General features: G+C 43.5%; 1 protein-coding gene across 1 annotated transcript in view; it reads left to right on the top strand.

Moving 5' to 3' along the window:
- Window positions 1–11,751, top strand: part of NALF2 (NALCN channel auxiliary factor 2) — a 40,351-nt gene extending 28,600 nt beyond the window's left edge. Inside the window, exons 2-3 of the mRNA XM_007530745.3 lie at window positions 8,356–8,527; window positions 8,889–11,751. Of these exons, the coding sequence (XP_007530807.1) occupies window positions 8,356–8,527; window positions 8,889–9,274 (558 nt within the window). The 3' untranslated portion in view covers window positions 9,275–11,751. The remainder of the gene's footprint in view (window positions 1–8,355; window positions 8,528–8,888) is intronic.
- Window positions 11,752–16,277: the final 4,526 nt, after the last annotated feature.

The raw sequence follows: 16,277 nt of genomic DNA, 5'->3' as shown, positions 1-16,277 counted from the left end.
AGGTGGCGCAAAGCGCAAGGACTGGTGGAAGGATGCTGGTTCGAGGCCCTGGCTCCCCACCTGCAGGGGAGTTGCTACACAGGCGGTGAAGCAGGTCTGCAGGTGTCTTTCTCTCCCCACCTCTCTGTCTTCCCTTCCTCTCTCCATTTCTCTCTGTCCTATCCAACAATAAGGACATCAATAACAACAACAATAATAACTACAAGGGCAACAAAAGGGAATAAATAAATAAATAAATACTTTTAAAAAACTGTTTTTGTGTTAGGGACATCTGTTCATCAAATGGCCACCATAAGCTCATGCTCACCACACTACTTACTGGCCTTTGAGCAAATGACCTTTGAGGTTCAAGTAACGGTTCTTTTGAACTACGTGACTCTGGGTTCTTACCACTTCTTCCCTGCCTTTATGCCAGGTAAGGCCAAGCAATTTTGACTCACAGTTGTGCATTCTCAGAAGTAGGAAACTGTTGCCTATTTATTTTTTTATTTATAAAAAGGAAATATTGATAAAACCATAGGATAAGAGTGGTACAACTGCACACAGTTCCCACCACCAGATCTCCTTATCTCATCCCCTCCCCAATAGCTTTCCTGTTCTTTAACTCTCTAGAAGTATGCACCCAAGGTCATTGTAGAATGCAGAAGGTGGAAGGTCTGGCTTCTGTAGTTGCTTCTCCACTGAACATAGGCATTGACAGGTTTATCCATACTCCCAGCCCACCTCTCTCTTTCCCTAATAGGGTGGGGCTCTGGGAAAGCCTATTTTTATAGCCACTTAAATAAAGCTGTATCATCTAACTGAATTTGTCCTATAATGCCTTTAATCCCGGTCTGACTCTGCCAATCCCAGTGAACTACTATTATCCCCAGAGTTATGTCCATGATGTCCTTCACTTTGCTTGGGGAGCCAGACCTTTGACCTTTACCTCTTTATATCTAACTCTTTGAAAGTTCAGAATCAGGAATAATAATGAGTATGTAATTCTATTCAGACCTCCTAAAGGTTCTAGGTATAGAATTCTAGGTATCGGCGGTAGCGTAGCAGGTTAAGTGCACATGGCACAAAGCGTAAGGACCAGAGGAAGGATCCCGGTTCCATCCCCTGGCTCCCCACCTTTAGGGGAGTTACTTCACAGTCAGTGAAGCAGGTCTGCAGGTGTCTTTCTCTCCACCTCTCTGTCATCCCCCTTCTTTCTCCATTTCTCTCTGTCCTGTCCAACAACAACAACATTAATACAAACAATAATAATAACTACAACAATAAAAAAACAAGGGCAACAAAAGGAAATAAATAAATATAAAACTATTTTAAAAAAGAAAAGCATAACAAAAAAGAATTCTAGGTATATAGGGATGGATATAGTGGGAAAAAAAAACACATCAAATGAACTTCCAGAGTGCTTTCTCCCAATACAGGCTTTTGTAATTAATATCTTGTATGTCTTGGGAAGAAATCAACTAACCCGGTCCCTTTGGGGGGAGGCAGTATCAGATTCCCTTAGGTAAAATATCAGAGTGGAAATAGGCAAAATAGCTCACCTAGAATCAAGTTCAAGTCTTCCCCTAACCTCATTGGAGGAAGTGTCAGTGCTATAATAACTCTATCCCCCCCCCCCCCCGTGTGTGTGTGTGTGTGTCTTTCTTCCTGTTTGGAAAAGTCAGTCTGGATTGGTAAAGTCTCAGTGATGACAAAAACAACAAAAATATCCCAGGGTGCTATTCACAATAAGTTTCATCCCCAAGCCCAGCCCAGATTGCTGTGCCTCCACAAGCTTTATAGCTGCAACTCCTAGCCAAAGACCTTAGGGGTGCACTTATAAGAAACCATGAAGAGGAAGTGTACAGGGATGATTTGGATAGAAAAGCTGCCCTTAGGGTCTAAAGCCATACCACCTTGAACACGCCTGATCTCGTCTGTTCTCAGAAGAAAAACTGCCCCTAGGGAGGGAAACAAGTTGACATCAAAAAGGAAATTGCCAACTTCCTGCTTAGCAAGATGCAAAGCTCTTCTCTCTGTAGAGTTGCCCAGTCTCCAAACCAGGGTGTCCAAGGTGACCTCCTCTGTCTCAAACCTCTGGCCCTGAGTCTTGGATTTGGATAGTGTGTATATGTTCACAGTTATGTACATTTACACAGCCTTTTAGGGGCCCAGAGTAATCTGGTGCTTCTTTCCAGGCCATGGGGATAAGAATGCTGTAGTCAGCACTGCAAACCAAGAAGAAGGAAAGTAGATTCTCTAGATCTTCCCACTTTTCCTTAAATTGGCAGCTGTGGAACACTGGAGGGGTAGGCATCCCCCTAATCCTGCCCATACCATTTTAAAAGTGACTTAGCAGCCCAGCTGGGAGGAGAGGTAGGACAGCCTTTTCAGCTTCCTTTTTGGGTTAATTGGTGTTCCCTTTAGTTATTCCCTGCTTCCTTCCCCTCCCAGTTCCCATAGCAACGGGGCTATAGCAGCCAGAACTTGATTGAGCCCAGCAGTGGCCTGACTGAGGTGGGGACAGAGGTTCTATAGAGAAAGGAGGGAACTGGCAGGTTAAGGCAACCAATTCTACCCATACTCTGCAGTTATGTTGAAGATCCAGCATGATTAAGTTCAGAGGACAGGGTATGATGGAATCCAAGGTTTTTCTATCAGGACTAGAATTTGAAATGCCTGAAAGCCTAGTCCTGGTCTAGTTCCCCTCTACTCTCCTATACACACCTTTATCTCTTGCATCTTGACTTTGGAATCTGCATTCACTGGTAAGATTATCCCATAAGAACTGTAGATTTAGAGTTGAGAAACAAGGTTTCAAGTTACCCTCTCTGCCACTCTTTTATGACTATAAACAAATCCTTCTCCCTATCCTGGACCCCAGTTTCCTCATCTATAAAAATGATAACATAGGACTGAATGAATAGTTCTTTGAATATTAACCAGAGGAGTTCTGAAAACCTACAGATGTGTGGTCCCTATATGTAAAGATTCTGACTTAACTGGCCTATTATCAATACAGTGTAGACCAAGCGAGAGCAGTTGTAAAAGCTCTCTGCTTTTACAAAAGATTCCCGAAGTCTCTCAACTGACGGCTCTCTGGTTTTGGAGGCATTTATTCCTTTTTTCTGCATGCCCACCCTCCAGTAAGCCCCACAGTTCTCCTAACCCTGGCTCTTCTCTACCCCCCCCCCCCCCCGCAGTCTTGGTACCACCACAGTGAAAGCTATTTAGGTTCATTTAAGCAAGAGCTGCAGAACCGAATCTATGGCAGGCTTGTTGCCCTGGTCATAGCACTGAGAGCCAGACTTTTTACTTAGACAGGATTCTAGTTCATATTTGAAGCAGGTGAGCCAGCAGTGGCCTCAGCTGGCATTCTTAAAGCTAAGAAATTTGATTGCCTTTCTTCCCAGTGTTATTCTTCTTCCTACATGCCTTGGTTGTCACACTCCCAGACTTGCCTGGTGTGCCCAGCTAATCTGCTTGTTCACTTGTTGCCATGGTACTTTAGGCTAGGGGTTTGATTCCTGAGTGAGGGTTTTCTAATTGTCCAGTGGCCTCTATCTTCACTTCACTGCCCTCCCTCTTTCCAAAGGCAATGAAGGGAGAGTTCAGCCACTTCAGCCTAGCCTAATATTAAACCAATTGCAGTTGCCTAGAGGAGGGCTGAACCTCTAATGTGACCTTGAAACTGCAATATCAATCTAGAAGAGCCCCAGGGTGTGTGTAGGGGAATCTCACAGGGTCTTCAAACTCAGCAAATGGAAAAGGGAGTGATTGTACATATTTTGGAATAACGAGTCTAGGGGGACTCTAGGTCCAGGCTGCATAGGTTGATTGGACAAGAGGCTTATTTCACACTTTGGAGCCTACAAGATGAAGTGGGGGGTGGTCTCAGAATAGAGGTCCCTAACACATATGATTCCCCTTATTTTTCTCCTTTACTTGTGTTTCTTTCTCTGGCCTCTCATTCCTTTTTATAATACTGCTTACTTGTACTGCCACCTACCTCATCCAACTTCCCAGCTCACTCCCTTATCTCTTACTTCCTTATATTTGCAGCTCCTGATGACCCTTTAACCCTCTTTTGTCTTCCATCCTCTTGCCCCTTGCTCTTCCTATGTATCCTTTTCTCTGGACCATGACACATCTTTTTTACTTCCTTTTGCCTGCTATGTCTTCTCCCTGCTGTTCATTTTTGTATTCCTATCACCAGCATCCCTTTGTTTCTCCTCTCCAAAGCCACCTCATGGACTGCTCTTTCTCCTCCATCATCATTGTACCTTGTCTCCTACTTTCATTGCTTTTCTATCCCCCATTCATTCCATTTTCATTCTTCGTATGGAAATATTTTCTTTTTTATTGTTTGTATTAACGAAATAATGATTCACAAGACAGTTGTTGTCACAAGCACAATGTCTTGTCCCTGCACGGTAGGTGTCTGTGCATTTCTCTCACCACCAACTGAAGTCCTCCTTCATCATTGTGCTCTGAGTCCGCAATGCCTTCTCAGACCCCTCTTGCCCTCAAAGTCTTTGTCTTTGCTGCAACAGACCACATCTAGCCCAAGTTTCACCTAGCATCTTCCATTTCTTCTCTGTTTCAAGAAATAAGGGTTCAGTGGTGATACACCCATTAGACACAGTACTATCTCTGGCATACCTGGTGCTTTGGATGAAAATAACTGCCTCATGCATGCAAATCCAATTCCCTACCTATTGTGCCACTGTCCAGTCCACCAGGTTCAAACCTCCAACCCCACCTGCAGGGATAAAGCTTCAGAATATAAAAAGCCTATTAAGAGTAGTGTATTTAGGGGGCCAGGCAGTAACACAGCAGGTTAAGCACACATGGCACGAAGCACAAGGACTGGCTCAAGGATACTGGTTCAAGCCCCAGCTCCCCACCTGCAGGGGGGTCACCTCACAAGCAGTGAAGCAGGTCTGCAGGCTTCTGTCTTTTCTCCCCCTCTGTCTTCCCCTCCTCTCTCGGTTTCTCTCTGTCCTATCCAACAACAACAGCAATAACAACAATATAACAGCAACAACTATAAACAACAAGGGCAACAAAAGGGAAAAATAGCCTCCAGGGGCATAGCAGGCACTGAGCCCCAGCAATATCCCTGGAGGCAAAAAAATGGTGCATTTGTCATCGTAGAGGTACCAAGCCCCATTGATAACTCTGGAGGGGGTGGGGGGATAAGAGAAACTAATGAACCGAAGTTATGCAGGGGCTTGCATCTTGTGGTTGAAAGTTTAGGTATTGTTCTAAATGTGTGATAAGGGAGTGCTATGATCCAAAGACATTTTCTGAGGTGCCACCTAATCCAATATAAACAAATAAAAGAATAAGAGTGGAGGTAAGAAAAAATAAGAATAGAGATCAGGAAGACAACCAGAAGACTATCTCCTAGATGACAGATGGTAGTAGCCTGCCCAAAGATGTGGAAATGGAACTAAAATTTGGCATATTTTATTGATGCAGTGAGTGTACAAATGCAAGGAAGAGATGAATGAAGGCTGATATAATAGGTGTCTGGTTTGAAGATCCAGATAAAGGTACTTAACTAAAATAGTCAAGACTTTGGGGAATGACTGATATTCAGTACAAATAAAACAAAAAATTTAGTTTGAAATGTAGAGCATGCTAAGTTTAAGATTCCAGTGAGATATCAAGGTTTCAAGAAATGTTTTCTTCCTCAGAGGATTGATTTGCACCACACCCACCGACCCACAACTACCCAGCATGGTACTCCTGCTTTGCCAAAGTTCATGCTGGTGATGAAATTGTTCATATTTATGTGTAAAGTTGATTTAAGAAGCTGGACCAGGGAGATAATATGAGCCTGTTAGAGCACAAGACTTGCATCCCTGGCCATAGGTACATTCTTGATACCACCACAGTCCATTATATGTCTGTTTATCAGTCTCTGTGTGTGTGTGTGTATCTGTGTGTGTGTGTCCATTTGTCTGTCTGTCTATCTAATATATCTCTCATATTTTTTCTCACAATAAATCAATCTTGGGGGAAATGCTATAACCATATTATTAGAGTGTGGTTAAAAGGCCTCTAAGCAGAAAAATGAGCTGGCCCCTTACTCAAAATAAGCCCACCTCAGTCTTCCTAAAGGTGAATTGTAGGGGACATTAGCATTTTAAGAAGAGATTCAGGGAACTCTGAGGCATATAGATCACTGAGAACCAGTGCTGCGAGGAGGAGAGGAGCACATATTAGTTTACCACTAAAGAATATAAGGACCAGGTGTGGGCAGGGCTCTTAACTCCATCTCTAAAAGTTGCTTGGGTAATCTGCTCACATGTAGGTGCTAACCTGGCATATTTTGGGTTGAAATTGTTCTCTGCATTTCTCAACACATGGTTTCGTCCCACAGGGGACATTTGCAAATGACTAGAGTCATTTTTTGTTGCTTAGGGAGTAAGTAAGTTTGTTATGAGCAACAATTAGATAGAAACCAGAGATTATGCTCAATATCTTACAATGCCCAGAACAGTCCTCACTACAAAGGATTATCTAGTACAAAATGTTAGTAGTACCATAGTTGAGAAGCTCTGGATTTGGTAATAACCAAAGAGCAAGGAACCTCTCTCAGATAAGACCCAATGCCTCAAAGGAGTGGGCTAGATAAAGGTCAAGAACTTTATCCATACTAGCTATCTATAGAATGGAGACTGCCCCCCCCCCCAACTCTTCATCTGTACTACTCTAGCCTTTAGGTTCATGATTACTCAACAACTTGTTTGACTTTATTTGTTAACTCTATTTTCAGCCACCAGGTTCCAGATTCTAGCATGATGCCAACCAGACTTCCCTGGACAGACACCCCCACCAGTGTGTCCTGGAGCTCCACTTCCCCAGAACCCTGCCCCACTAGGGAAAGAGAGAGGCAAGCTGGGAGTATGGATCTACCTGTCAATGCCCATGTTCAGTGGGGAAGCAATTACAGAAGCCAGACCTTCCACCTTCTGCATCCCACAGTGGCCTTGGGTCCATACTCCCAGAGGATTAAAGAATAGGAAAGCTATCAAGGGAGGGGATGAGATACGAAGTTCTGGTGGTGGGAATTGTGTGGCGTTGTAACCCTCTTATCCTATGGTTTTGTCAGTGTTTCTTTTTTATAAATAAAAAATGAGAGAAGGAGAAGTTTATCCAGGAGCCAGGCGGTAGCACAGCTAGTTAAGCACAGGTGGCGCAAAGCACAAGGATCCTGGTTTGAGCCCCTGGCTCCCCACCTGCAGGGGAGTCACTTCACAAGCAGTGAAGCAAGTCTTCAGGTGTCTATCTTTTTCTCTCCCTCTCGGTCTTCCCCTCCTCTCTCCATTTCTCTCTGTCCTATCCAACAACAACGACATCAATAACAACAACAATAATAACTACAACAATAAAACAAGGGCAATAAAAGGTAATTAATTAATTAATTAATTAAAAAAAAAGTTTTGCCTGTCCCACACTTGGACTGAGAGGTTGCCAGGTCAGAACATTGATGAAGTAGACTCTGAAGATATATGTGGTATCTGGCAAAGCAGATGTCTGTTTTTATTAAGACTAACCCTTATTTAATACAATTCATGTAAATAGCTCTCATGTCTAAGACTGAGGCCCCAGGTTCAATCCCCGGTGCCAGCATAAACCAGAGCTGGGCAGTACTCCAGTTAAAAAAATAAAAGTAAATAATAAATATATTAACCCTCACTGATGTTTTCAAAGAGAAATTTGACAATTAGACATTCAGAATGTCTAAATGAAGATCATAGTTAGGAGACTTTCAGATCTTCCATGTGAGATATTTTTTTCTCTCTCCATATTTTATTTTTAAAAAGTAACCAACAAAAAAAAAAAAAGAAAAGAAAGAATAACCCTCACTGTACCTTTTGGAGCTTACATATCACTTTTATATTTATCATAGTATTTGGCCTACACAGTGTCATAATGAGGTAGAGCAAAGATTATTCTCTCCATCTCTTTCTTCCAGCTAAAGAAATGTTTGCTTAATTGAGTAAAACTGGAACACAGGCAACTTCCAGAAAGACGAGACCACTGACCAACTACAGAATGATAGGCCTAGACAAGAGGATTGACAAGCACATTCTAACTCTGATATAGTAGTTTGTTTTTCCATCAAATAAATTCTAATTCATGGATGACAGCAGACTGGGACACTCAGTAGTCCTGGATGAGATAGATGTACAATCTTAGTACAGGATATAATGGCCTTGACCCAAACCCTTCTTCTCTGCCCTCTGAATTCTGGGGGTTGAGTTGGTGACCTGCAAGATTATGAGCACTCTCCTGCTAAATCTTTTCCCCTGAAATAGGAAGGCATTAGTATCTCGCTTATCCTCTTTCCTCTCCCCACAGGCTGTCTACAAGGCTTGGCTGTGTTCAGAATACTTTAGCGTGACCCAGCAGGATTGCCAGCACTGGGTGCCCTGCAAACAGTACTGCCTGGAAGTACAGACCCGATGTCCCTTTATACTTCCTGACAATGAAGAAATGGTGTATGGAGGGCTCCCTGGCTTTATCTGCACAGGTAAAGACAGGGCACTGGGGGGAATGGTGGAGACTGGGAGCACAGGGCAGGCATAAGGTTGGGGCATGGGGACAGGGAGGATAACATAAAGTCAAGTTAGAAGATGGTCAGTGGCTGGAGGACTGGAAGGTCCCCCATATTGGGATAGGATCAGATAGGACAAAGGCAAAGAGCAGAATGTGCTCCAGAGAAACTGGCTAATTCCCTGGGAAAGAAGTGTCCAGAAAGAGGATGTGCTGAGGATTGGAATGGGGAGGGGAAAGAATCTTAGAAAGAGATGTCTGACCAGTCAGATTTGAAAATCTGCTCTCTAGGAAAAACATAGCCCTAAGCACCACACACCTTCCTTATCCATTGGCAGGATTGCTGGATACTTCACCAAAGCAGTTGGAAACCAAGTGCTGTGACGTGCAGTGGGTCTCCTGTGAATCAGAGAAGAAGAAGTTCAAGGAGTCTGAGGCCCCTAAAACCCACCACCAGCAATTCCATCACTCATATTTCCACCACTATCAACAACAGTACCACCACTACCATCCCCGCCATGACCCCCCAACCCACATTAACCACAAGCCTTCCCTGCTGCCAGTCTCTGGGGGCTCCCGCCTCAACCCCAGCAGGATCCGGCTCTATGTCCTTGTTCTCATGCTCCTCCATACCATGGTGTCCTTCTCTAGCAACCAGGGTGGTGGGGGACTGGAGCTGGAGGCACTGCCTGCCCTAGATGAGGGCCTGACTTGGGAAGAATGATAGCAGGAAAGGAGGACAAACCTCTGCCACACACTGACCTTAGCCCCAGCGCCCCCAGGTGGAATGGGAGGAGGCTCCTCTCATGAAATATATAGGACCAGGTGGGGGCAGGGGGGGTGGGGGAATACACATCACCCCCAAATTACCTCCACCCATAATTGAATGGCCAGAATGCCTCGAGGAGCTGCCAAACTATTTTGGAAGAAAAAGGCAGGAGTAGCAGGTGCTCCCTCCCAGGTCCCTAACAATGGGACTTAACAACAACAACAACAAAAGGGGGGAGACTAGAAATATCTATTCCTGCTGAAAGCCCTGACCACAGGGAAAGAGGCTGTTCACCCAGCCTTTTCCCTACAGGGAAAAGAGGGGAGAAGGTCTTTCCCCCTCTATATTCCTTTTGTTGCCACGATCCTTAATTCCCTCCTGCCCATACCCCTACAGACAACAGCAGATGGTGCAGTAGCCCTCCCCCCACTCCAGAGCACCTTGCCCATGTGGAGCCACCACAGTGAAGTGTCAGGCGGGAAGAGGAGGTGCACACAGTTAGAACTAGGTTGGGGCCCCAGCTAAGCTATGCCCCATCACACTAAAAAGGATAAAAATGAAATAAAAGGATAAAAATGAAGTGCAAAGTGAGTATATAGACATAGACGGTAGAGGAGAAGAGAGAGGGGGTGTGTAGAGTGCTTATAGAGACAGCCAAATGAGCTGCTGACATCTGGCTTTCAGGAGGTGGATGATCTATGTTGAGGCATTCTCAAGGATGCCTCCTTGAGTCAGAAAGGGTTGCACAAGAAGCCCTTTGGGGAAATAGTACCAGAACTAGGTTGTTGATCATTTAAAGGAAGAGTTGAGGGCACATGGTCCGACTGCTGCTGTCTGAAGGGCCATAACTTACAGAAGGTGCACATAACTCCCAAGGGCCATTCTTGCCCTGGAGATCTTGGCTTTGCGGCCAAAGACATTTCCATTTCTGATCTCCATGGGGAGGAGGGACTTAAGCCCTAGTGGGTCAGGCCTGGCCTGGGTCCCTATACTCCCCCATCTTGTCCTAGCCCAGGCCTTCATGAAGGAGAACCTGGTATCATGACCCCAGGGCTCTCCAGAAGTGAGCCTCCCCCATTCCCACCCTGTCCTTATCCCCAGCCTACCAAAGAGTATCCATCCCTCCCAATTCCTGATCCTTGGGATTACTATCCCAATTGTGAGCAACCAGATTCCTCTTCACCTTATAGCAGGTCCCCTGATTCACCACCCCTGCTCCTTGCTGGAGAAATTCCAAAGACAAATGGACAGTAGGACCCACTGAATGACAATATTATGCCGTTGTCCTTTGGTTGAGAGTCTTTAACCACTTAGTAAAGCTAGGGGCATAGAGGAGGACAGAGGTACTGTGGACTTCTTAGGCCATTAGCCTCATGCTAAACTCTGGGGAGAGAGGACCACATCACAAGAGACAGAAGAGTCAGTAGAGTCAGACCAAGAATGAGAGCGAGAACTCTGTTCCTGGGACAGGCCTGAGAGACTTTTAATGTCAAAAGGGCTTGTGTCTTAGGATGTGATATCATAAAAGTAAGGAGAGTGGATCTTGAACTACACTAGAAAAAACATTAAGTGGATGGGGAGAGGACAACTGTAATTGTTTGGCTTGAGGATAAATGGGAATATCTCCCTAGTAAAAGAAAAGGACTCCTTCGAAGGCTTCAGCTGGGTCTCCACTAGGCTTCATGAGAATAGAGCTTATTTTCTCATTTCTCACAGCACATTCCCTTACCCCTCCCCTTGTGCCCTGCCCACACACTTTCCTGTTTGGCCCTCAGCACTTTGGGCCTAGCCACATACCCCACCCCTAGAGTGCTCTTTTCAGCTGGGGAGGGGAAGAGGTGCTGGCTTCTTTCCAGAGATGCTTGTTTAGGTGTCAGATCCTAGGTACTGCCTTCAAATTCCTGCATCCTCAAGAGGGAAAAAGGGACTGACAAGAAGAGGGGGGACCTTAGCATCCCAGAAAATGGATCCTTAGAGACTCCCATCCTCTCTTTCCCCTCACTAAGTGCTCAGGAGACCCCTGGCTCAGACCAACCCAGTGGCAGGGGAAGGGGGCACCTCACTCCACCTCAAAGTCATTTGACTATCCTTGTCCAGCCCCACACCAACCCTTTGGCTGCCTCTGTCCTGTCATAGGCAGCAGAGCTCGGCAGCTTTCTTATGCCATTTTCTACACTGTGCTTCATGAGTAGGACCTTCTTGCACTAGTTCCTATAACAGAGTCTCCAAGCTGGATTCCTAGTAGTCCCCTGTCCCTTCTTCCCTCACTGGGCTACTATTCAGTTGTCTCTGTCCCCGCCCCTTCCCATGGCTTTGTGTTTTGGTGAGAGTTTCTGTATGTGTACTGCTTTATGTTTTGTCCCATTGTGGGGCAGAGGTTTCTCTGCTCTTGTTTAACCCCATAAAGAAATAAATGGTAAGACTTGATAACCCTCCCTTTCTGGTTTTGTTCTATAAACTCAGCTGTGCACTGACAGAAGAAAAAAAAAACATGCTGTGGGGAGTAGTTAGAGTCAGGGGACACTGACACTCTGTCATCCACTTCCCTCATTAACACTAGTAGCTGAGGAAAAGGGAGAATCTGTAGCAGGCCATCAGGCAATTCTGAACAAGGAATCACAAACTCAACCTCCTACAACAATCTGGCAGATGAATATGAACAAGTGAAGTGGACCAGGCTGGAGAGAAGTACAAACTCCAATGTGGTGAGTGTTAAGAACTGCAATCAAAGTTGTCTTTTGAAAATGTCAGTCCAAAGTTGTAGAGTCTTACTTTTAAAAGAAGTCAAGGCTAAGGATTTTTATGTCTAATTCAGAATTGATTCAAATTTAAGCTGACAGAAAAAAAAATGTGGGCTAAGCAAGTCTACAGGCCTCATACAGTCTGGGGGCTGCCAGTTGTCCACCTTTTTTACATTCTTTGTTCCTAGTATACTAGCTTTAGATTGCTAAATCACTTCACCAGGCCTATTTCCCACCAGGAACTGAGAAGGCAACTTGCAAAGAGATGACATGAATTAGGAGTCTGTTGTCTTTATAGGGCTCCTTAATTCCTTTGCCAAGAAAGCATAAGTCTCCCAATGCACCTCAATACAGCACAGTCTTGGGGGCAGAGCATAAAAGTTGCAAGTTTAGTATTACTGACTACTTACATGACTTTTCAAAATATTTACTTACTTATTACTGGATAGAGACAGAGAGAAACTGACAGAGGCAGAGACAGGGAGAGGGAAAGAGACAGACACCTGCAGCCCTGGTTCACCTTGGGGATCAAGGGCTTGAACCCTGGTCCTTGAGTACTGTAATACGTGGGCTTAACCAGGTGTGCTACCACCTGGCCTCCTTATAGGATTTTTACAAGTTCCTTTACTTCTTCAAGTCTGAGTATGCTCATCTATCAAAAGTTTCCTATAATAATTAGACTGTATATCTAAGATAGCTGACTTGAGAAATTGTGCACTCTTCAGTAGTCACTGTCATTAGTTTCTCAATATGTATTCTTTTGCACTCACCACCTAAAACCATCTATGAATTCTGTCAATTCTTTGATCACTTTCCTGTAATGTGTTATTAAAACCTTTTCCATTTTTTTGCCACCAAGGTTATTGCTGGGATTCCATGCCTACACAACAAACCCACTGCTCCCTGCAATCATTTTCCCTGCTTCCCTACCTCCCTCCCAGCCTCCCTCCCTCCCTCCCTTCCTCTCTCCCTCCCTTCCTCCTTCAATCTTCCTTCCTTCCTTCCTTCCTTCCTTCCTTCCTTCCTTCCTTCCTTCCTTCCTTCCTTCCCTCCTTCCTTCATTGAAACAGAATGTCTGAAGCTGCTGAGTGGGACTAGGAGTGAAAAAGAGCAAAAGGCAAGGCCTGGTGATGATGCAACGGATGTAGTACTCTTTTCCCCTTTTCTCTCATTCCCACTCAGCAGCTTAAGACTCTCAGTCACTCTTGCCTGAACATCCAAAACTGCCTATCAATCAGTTCCCTGTTCAATTATTTTAACTACAATCTACCCTCATACTACTATGAAGTACTTCATATCCATCCAAAGATATTTTGTTAAAGAATCACTGCCATATAGTACACATTTAATCTTCCTAAATCAAACATATTACATCTTGACTAAAACTGCCTATAATATCAATTGTAAGCTTCTTAACATGACTTGAGGTGCTTATCCTATCCTATAGTCTAATCTTCCACCACAGGTTAGAATACACTAATAACATTCCAGTCAACTTTCACTTTTGGATGTTCACTAAATAATATCTAAAACATCTTAATCTCCCTTCCTTTGTCCACACTTTTTTCCCATCTGGAATTCCTTCTCTCCGTCTCTGCCTACCACTACCAGTTTAAATATCACCACTACACAGACTTTTGCATTTCCCCTCTTCAAACCTGAAAATCTATCCCTCTTCAGACTAAAATTTTGTACTTACTACATACTGCCTATATTCACCTTAGGCACTAAGTCAAGCCATACCTATTGAGCTATTACTATGTGTCAATCAATATACTGAGTGCTAGGAATACAGTTGTAAAAGGCAGACAAATTAGTTCCATGAGATTACAGGCCATTGTGTGTTCAGCAAACATAATATGCTTGCTATGATAATCAGAGTTTTTCCTGACTATAAGTCCATGAGAAGGCTGGGCTTTCTTGGACAAAGGAAAGAAAGCTGAGGAGTTAGAAAAGGCTATACACTCCCAGTTCTATGCAGTAAAAAGCACTATGACTATGTCAGCCATTTAGCTCTTTGATTCATGGGCACTGCCTTAAAGCGGCTCCTCTGAGGTACTCCCTCAATCCAGGTCCAGACTACTGTACTGTCCTTTAGGCCAGTTCAACTGCAGACAGTCAGTCTCGTCTAGTCTCAGCATGTGCAAGAAACTGTGGCAGGGATGACTTAAGACCTGGACAATGCAACAGAATCACCTGTAGAGTTTTCAATCTGACCCACAGGGAAGAGATTCAGGTTTAATCAATCCAGGTTGGGGGGGTCACAGACCCAGATTAAATATAATTTAACAAGCTCCACATGTGATTTGAATGTGTAATCAAGATCGAAGGATGGTGCTACCTGAAGTCTTTGTTATCTGAGGACAAGTAATGGTAGAAAAAGACCACTTACTAAGAATCCACCTGAGATGGGAATTGACATTTAACAGTGGAGTGAGGGTGGAAGACACGATTTCTTGGGGCTTTATCTTGAGAAAAAAATTAAAATGTAGAAATGTTTTAATTTATACTAAAATGTATAAATAATTGGTTCTTAGAATGAATAGTGAATGAAGAATTGGGGAAGGGGTATAGTATTCCTGACCAAAGCATGTGAGAACGTTTGCAGCACAATCATAAACAAATTTTTGTTTTCCTTTTTCCCCCAAAAGTAAAGAGCTTTTTTAATTATCCCAAGGACCTCTTGTAATCCTTTGAATGTTGAATTAGTCTTTTTGAAGTCATCTTCCTGTTATTACGCAGTTCAGTTTTCTCTTCTGCCAGTGGTAACTGGATTATCTGCCAAATCCCCATTTATCAAGGACTAACTTCAGTTGACATGAGATATTTTTTTAGTATCACTTTTACTGACCTCCTAAAATCCAGAGTCTTTTTTCACAATCTGAAATTTTACTCTGAAATTTTGCACCATGTGGTACTGGCAACTTACAAGAAGAAGAAAAATAACTTATAATGATGGGTATGAATAAACCCATTAAAATGTGAATTAGGAGAAGAGGCTGGCATAGGACTCAAAATAGTAAATATTTGGTATTAAGACCACTTTGCTTTTTCTACCTAACTCTATAGACTTCCCTTATCATTTGGGCCTTGCAATTACAGAAGCCAAACCTTCTACCTTCTGTACCCCATAATGATCCTGAGTTCATTCTCCCAGAGAGATAAAGAATAGGAAAGCTTTCAAGGGAGGGAATGGGATACAGAACTCTAGTAGTGGGAACTGTGTGGGATTTTACCCCTCTAATCCTATGGTCTTGTCAATATTTTTTATGTTTATCAATTTTTTTAAATAAGGGAAAATTAAATCTTGTGATAGGGACTGGGCAATACCCATTAGAGTGCATAGGTTACTAAGCCCAAGGACATTGGTTTAATCTCCCCATCTCCACCTGCAGCAAGGAAAGCTTCAAGAACATTGAAACTGTAGGGGTTTCTCTCTTTCCCTAACCCACTTTACTCTCAATTTCTCTCTTTATCACAAAAATTAAATATTATTTCAACCATTAAATTAATTCATTTAAATAAAATCATATACTGGAAAAATATCAGTTGCAGATTTTCTGCCGTGAAGGGTCAACTACATGATTCTTGCTTTTCCTTCCCTATCAGAGGTTTTTTTTCCTTACAGAGGCTTTAGTGCTCTGGGCCAACTTTCAGAAATAGAAAGGCAGAAGGAAAATAGAGGGAAAAAACAGATTCCTCCAATGATGTTAACATTAGTTTCAACATGGCTCTTGTGCATGACAAAGTAGATGCACTATATAGGTGAGCTATAATGTCAGCCCCTCCCCCATTGATAGCACCAAGAGAAAAAAATCAGACATTCAGAAACCATCAGAGTAACTAGAAAGAAGACCCAGGACTGCTGCTCAGGCCAAAAGCTTCTACCTTACTGTTATTGTTGGCGTTTAGATCCATACCTCCAGCCTGTTTCTATGTTTCCCTAATTGGGTTGGGCTCAGGAGCAGTGAGTACCTAGAGCACATTGGTGAGGTCATCTGTCCAGAGAAGTCACCATGGAATCCTAGTAGCATCTTCAACTTGGTGGCTGAAAGGTAGTAAGATACAATGCAGGACAAAATGTTTACCAAACAGGAACCAAAAAGCAGGATTAGAGTAGATGAGAATAGGGATCTTAAGGTAGAAATAAACTGGAAATTCTATTTTATATATGTTCCTAGGAGCCCATGATTTAGTAATTTTTGCATGGGATTGAT

Source organism: Erinaceus europaeus, chromosome X, assembly GCF_950295315.1.
Source record: "Erinaceus europaeus chromosome X, mEriEur2.1, whole genome shotgun sequence".
In the NCBI taxonomy this organism is placed as follows: domain Eukaryota; kingdom Metazoa; phylum Chordata; class Mammalia; order Eulipotyphla; family Erinaceidae; genus Erinaceus; species Erinaceus europaeus.
This window is presented reverse-complemented; position numbering and strand designations above follow the sequence as displayed.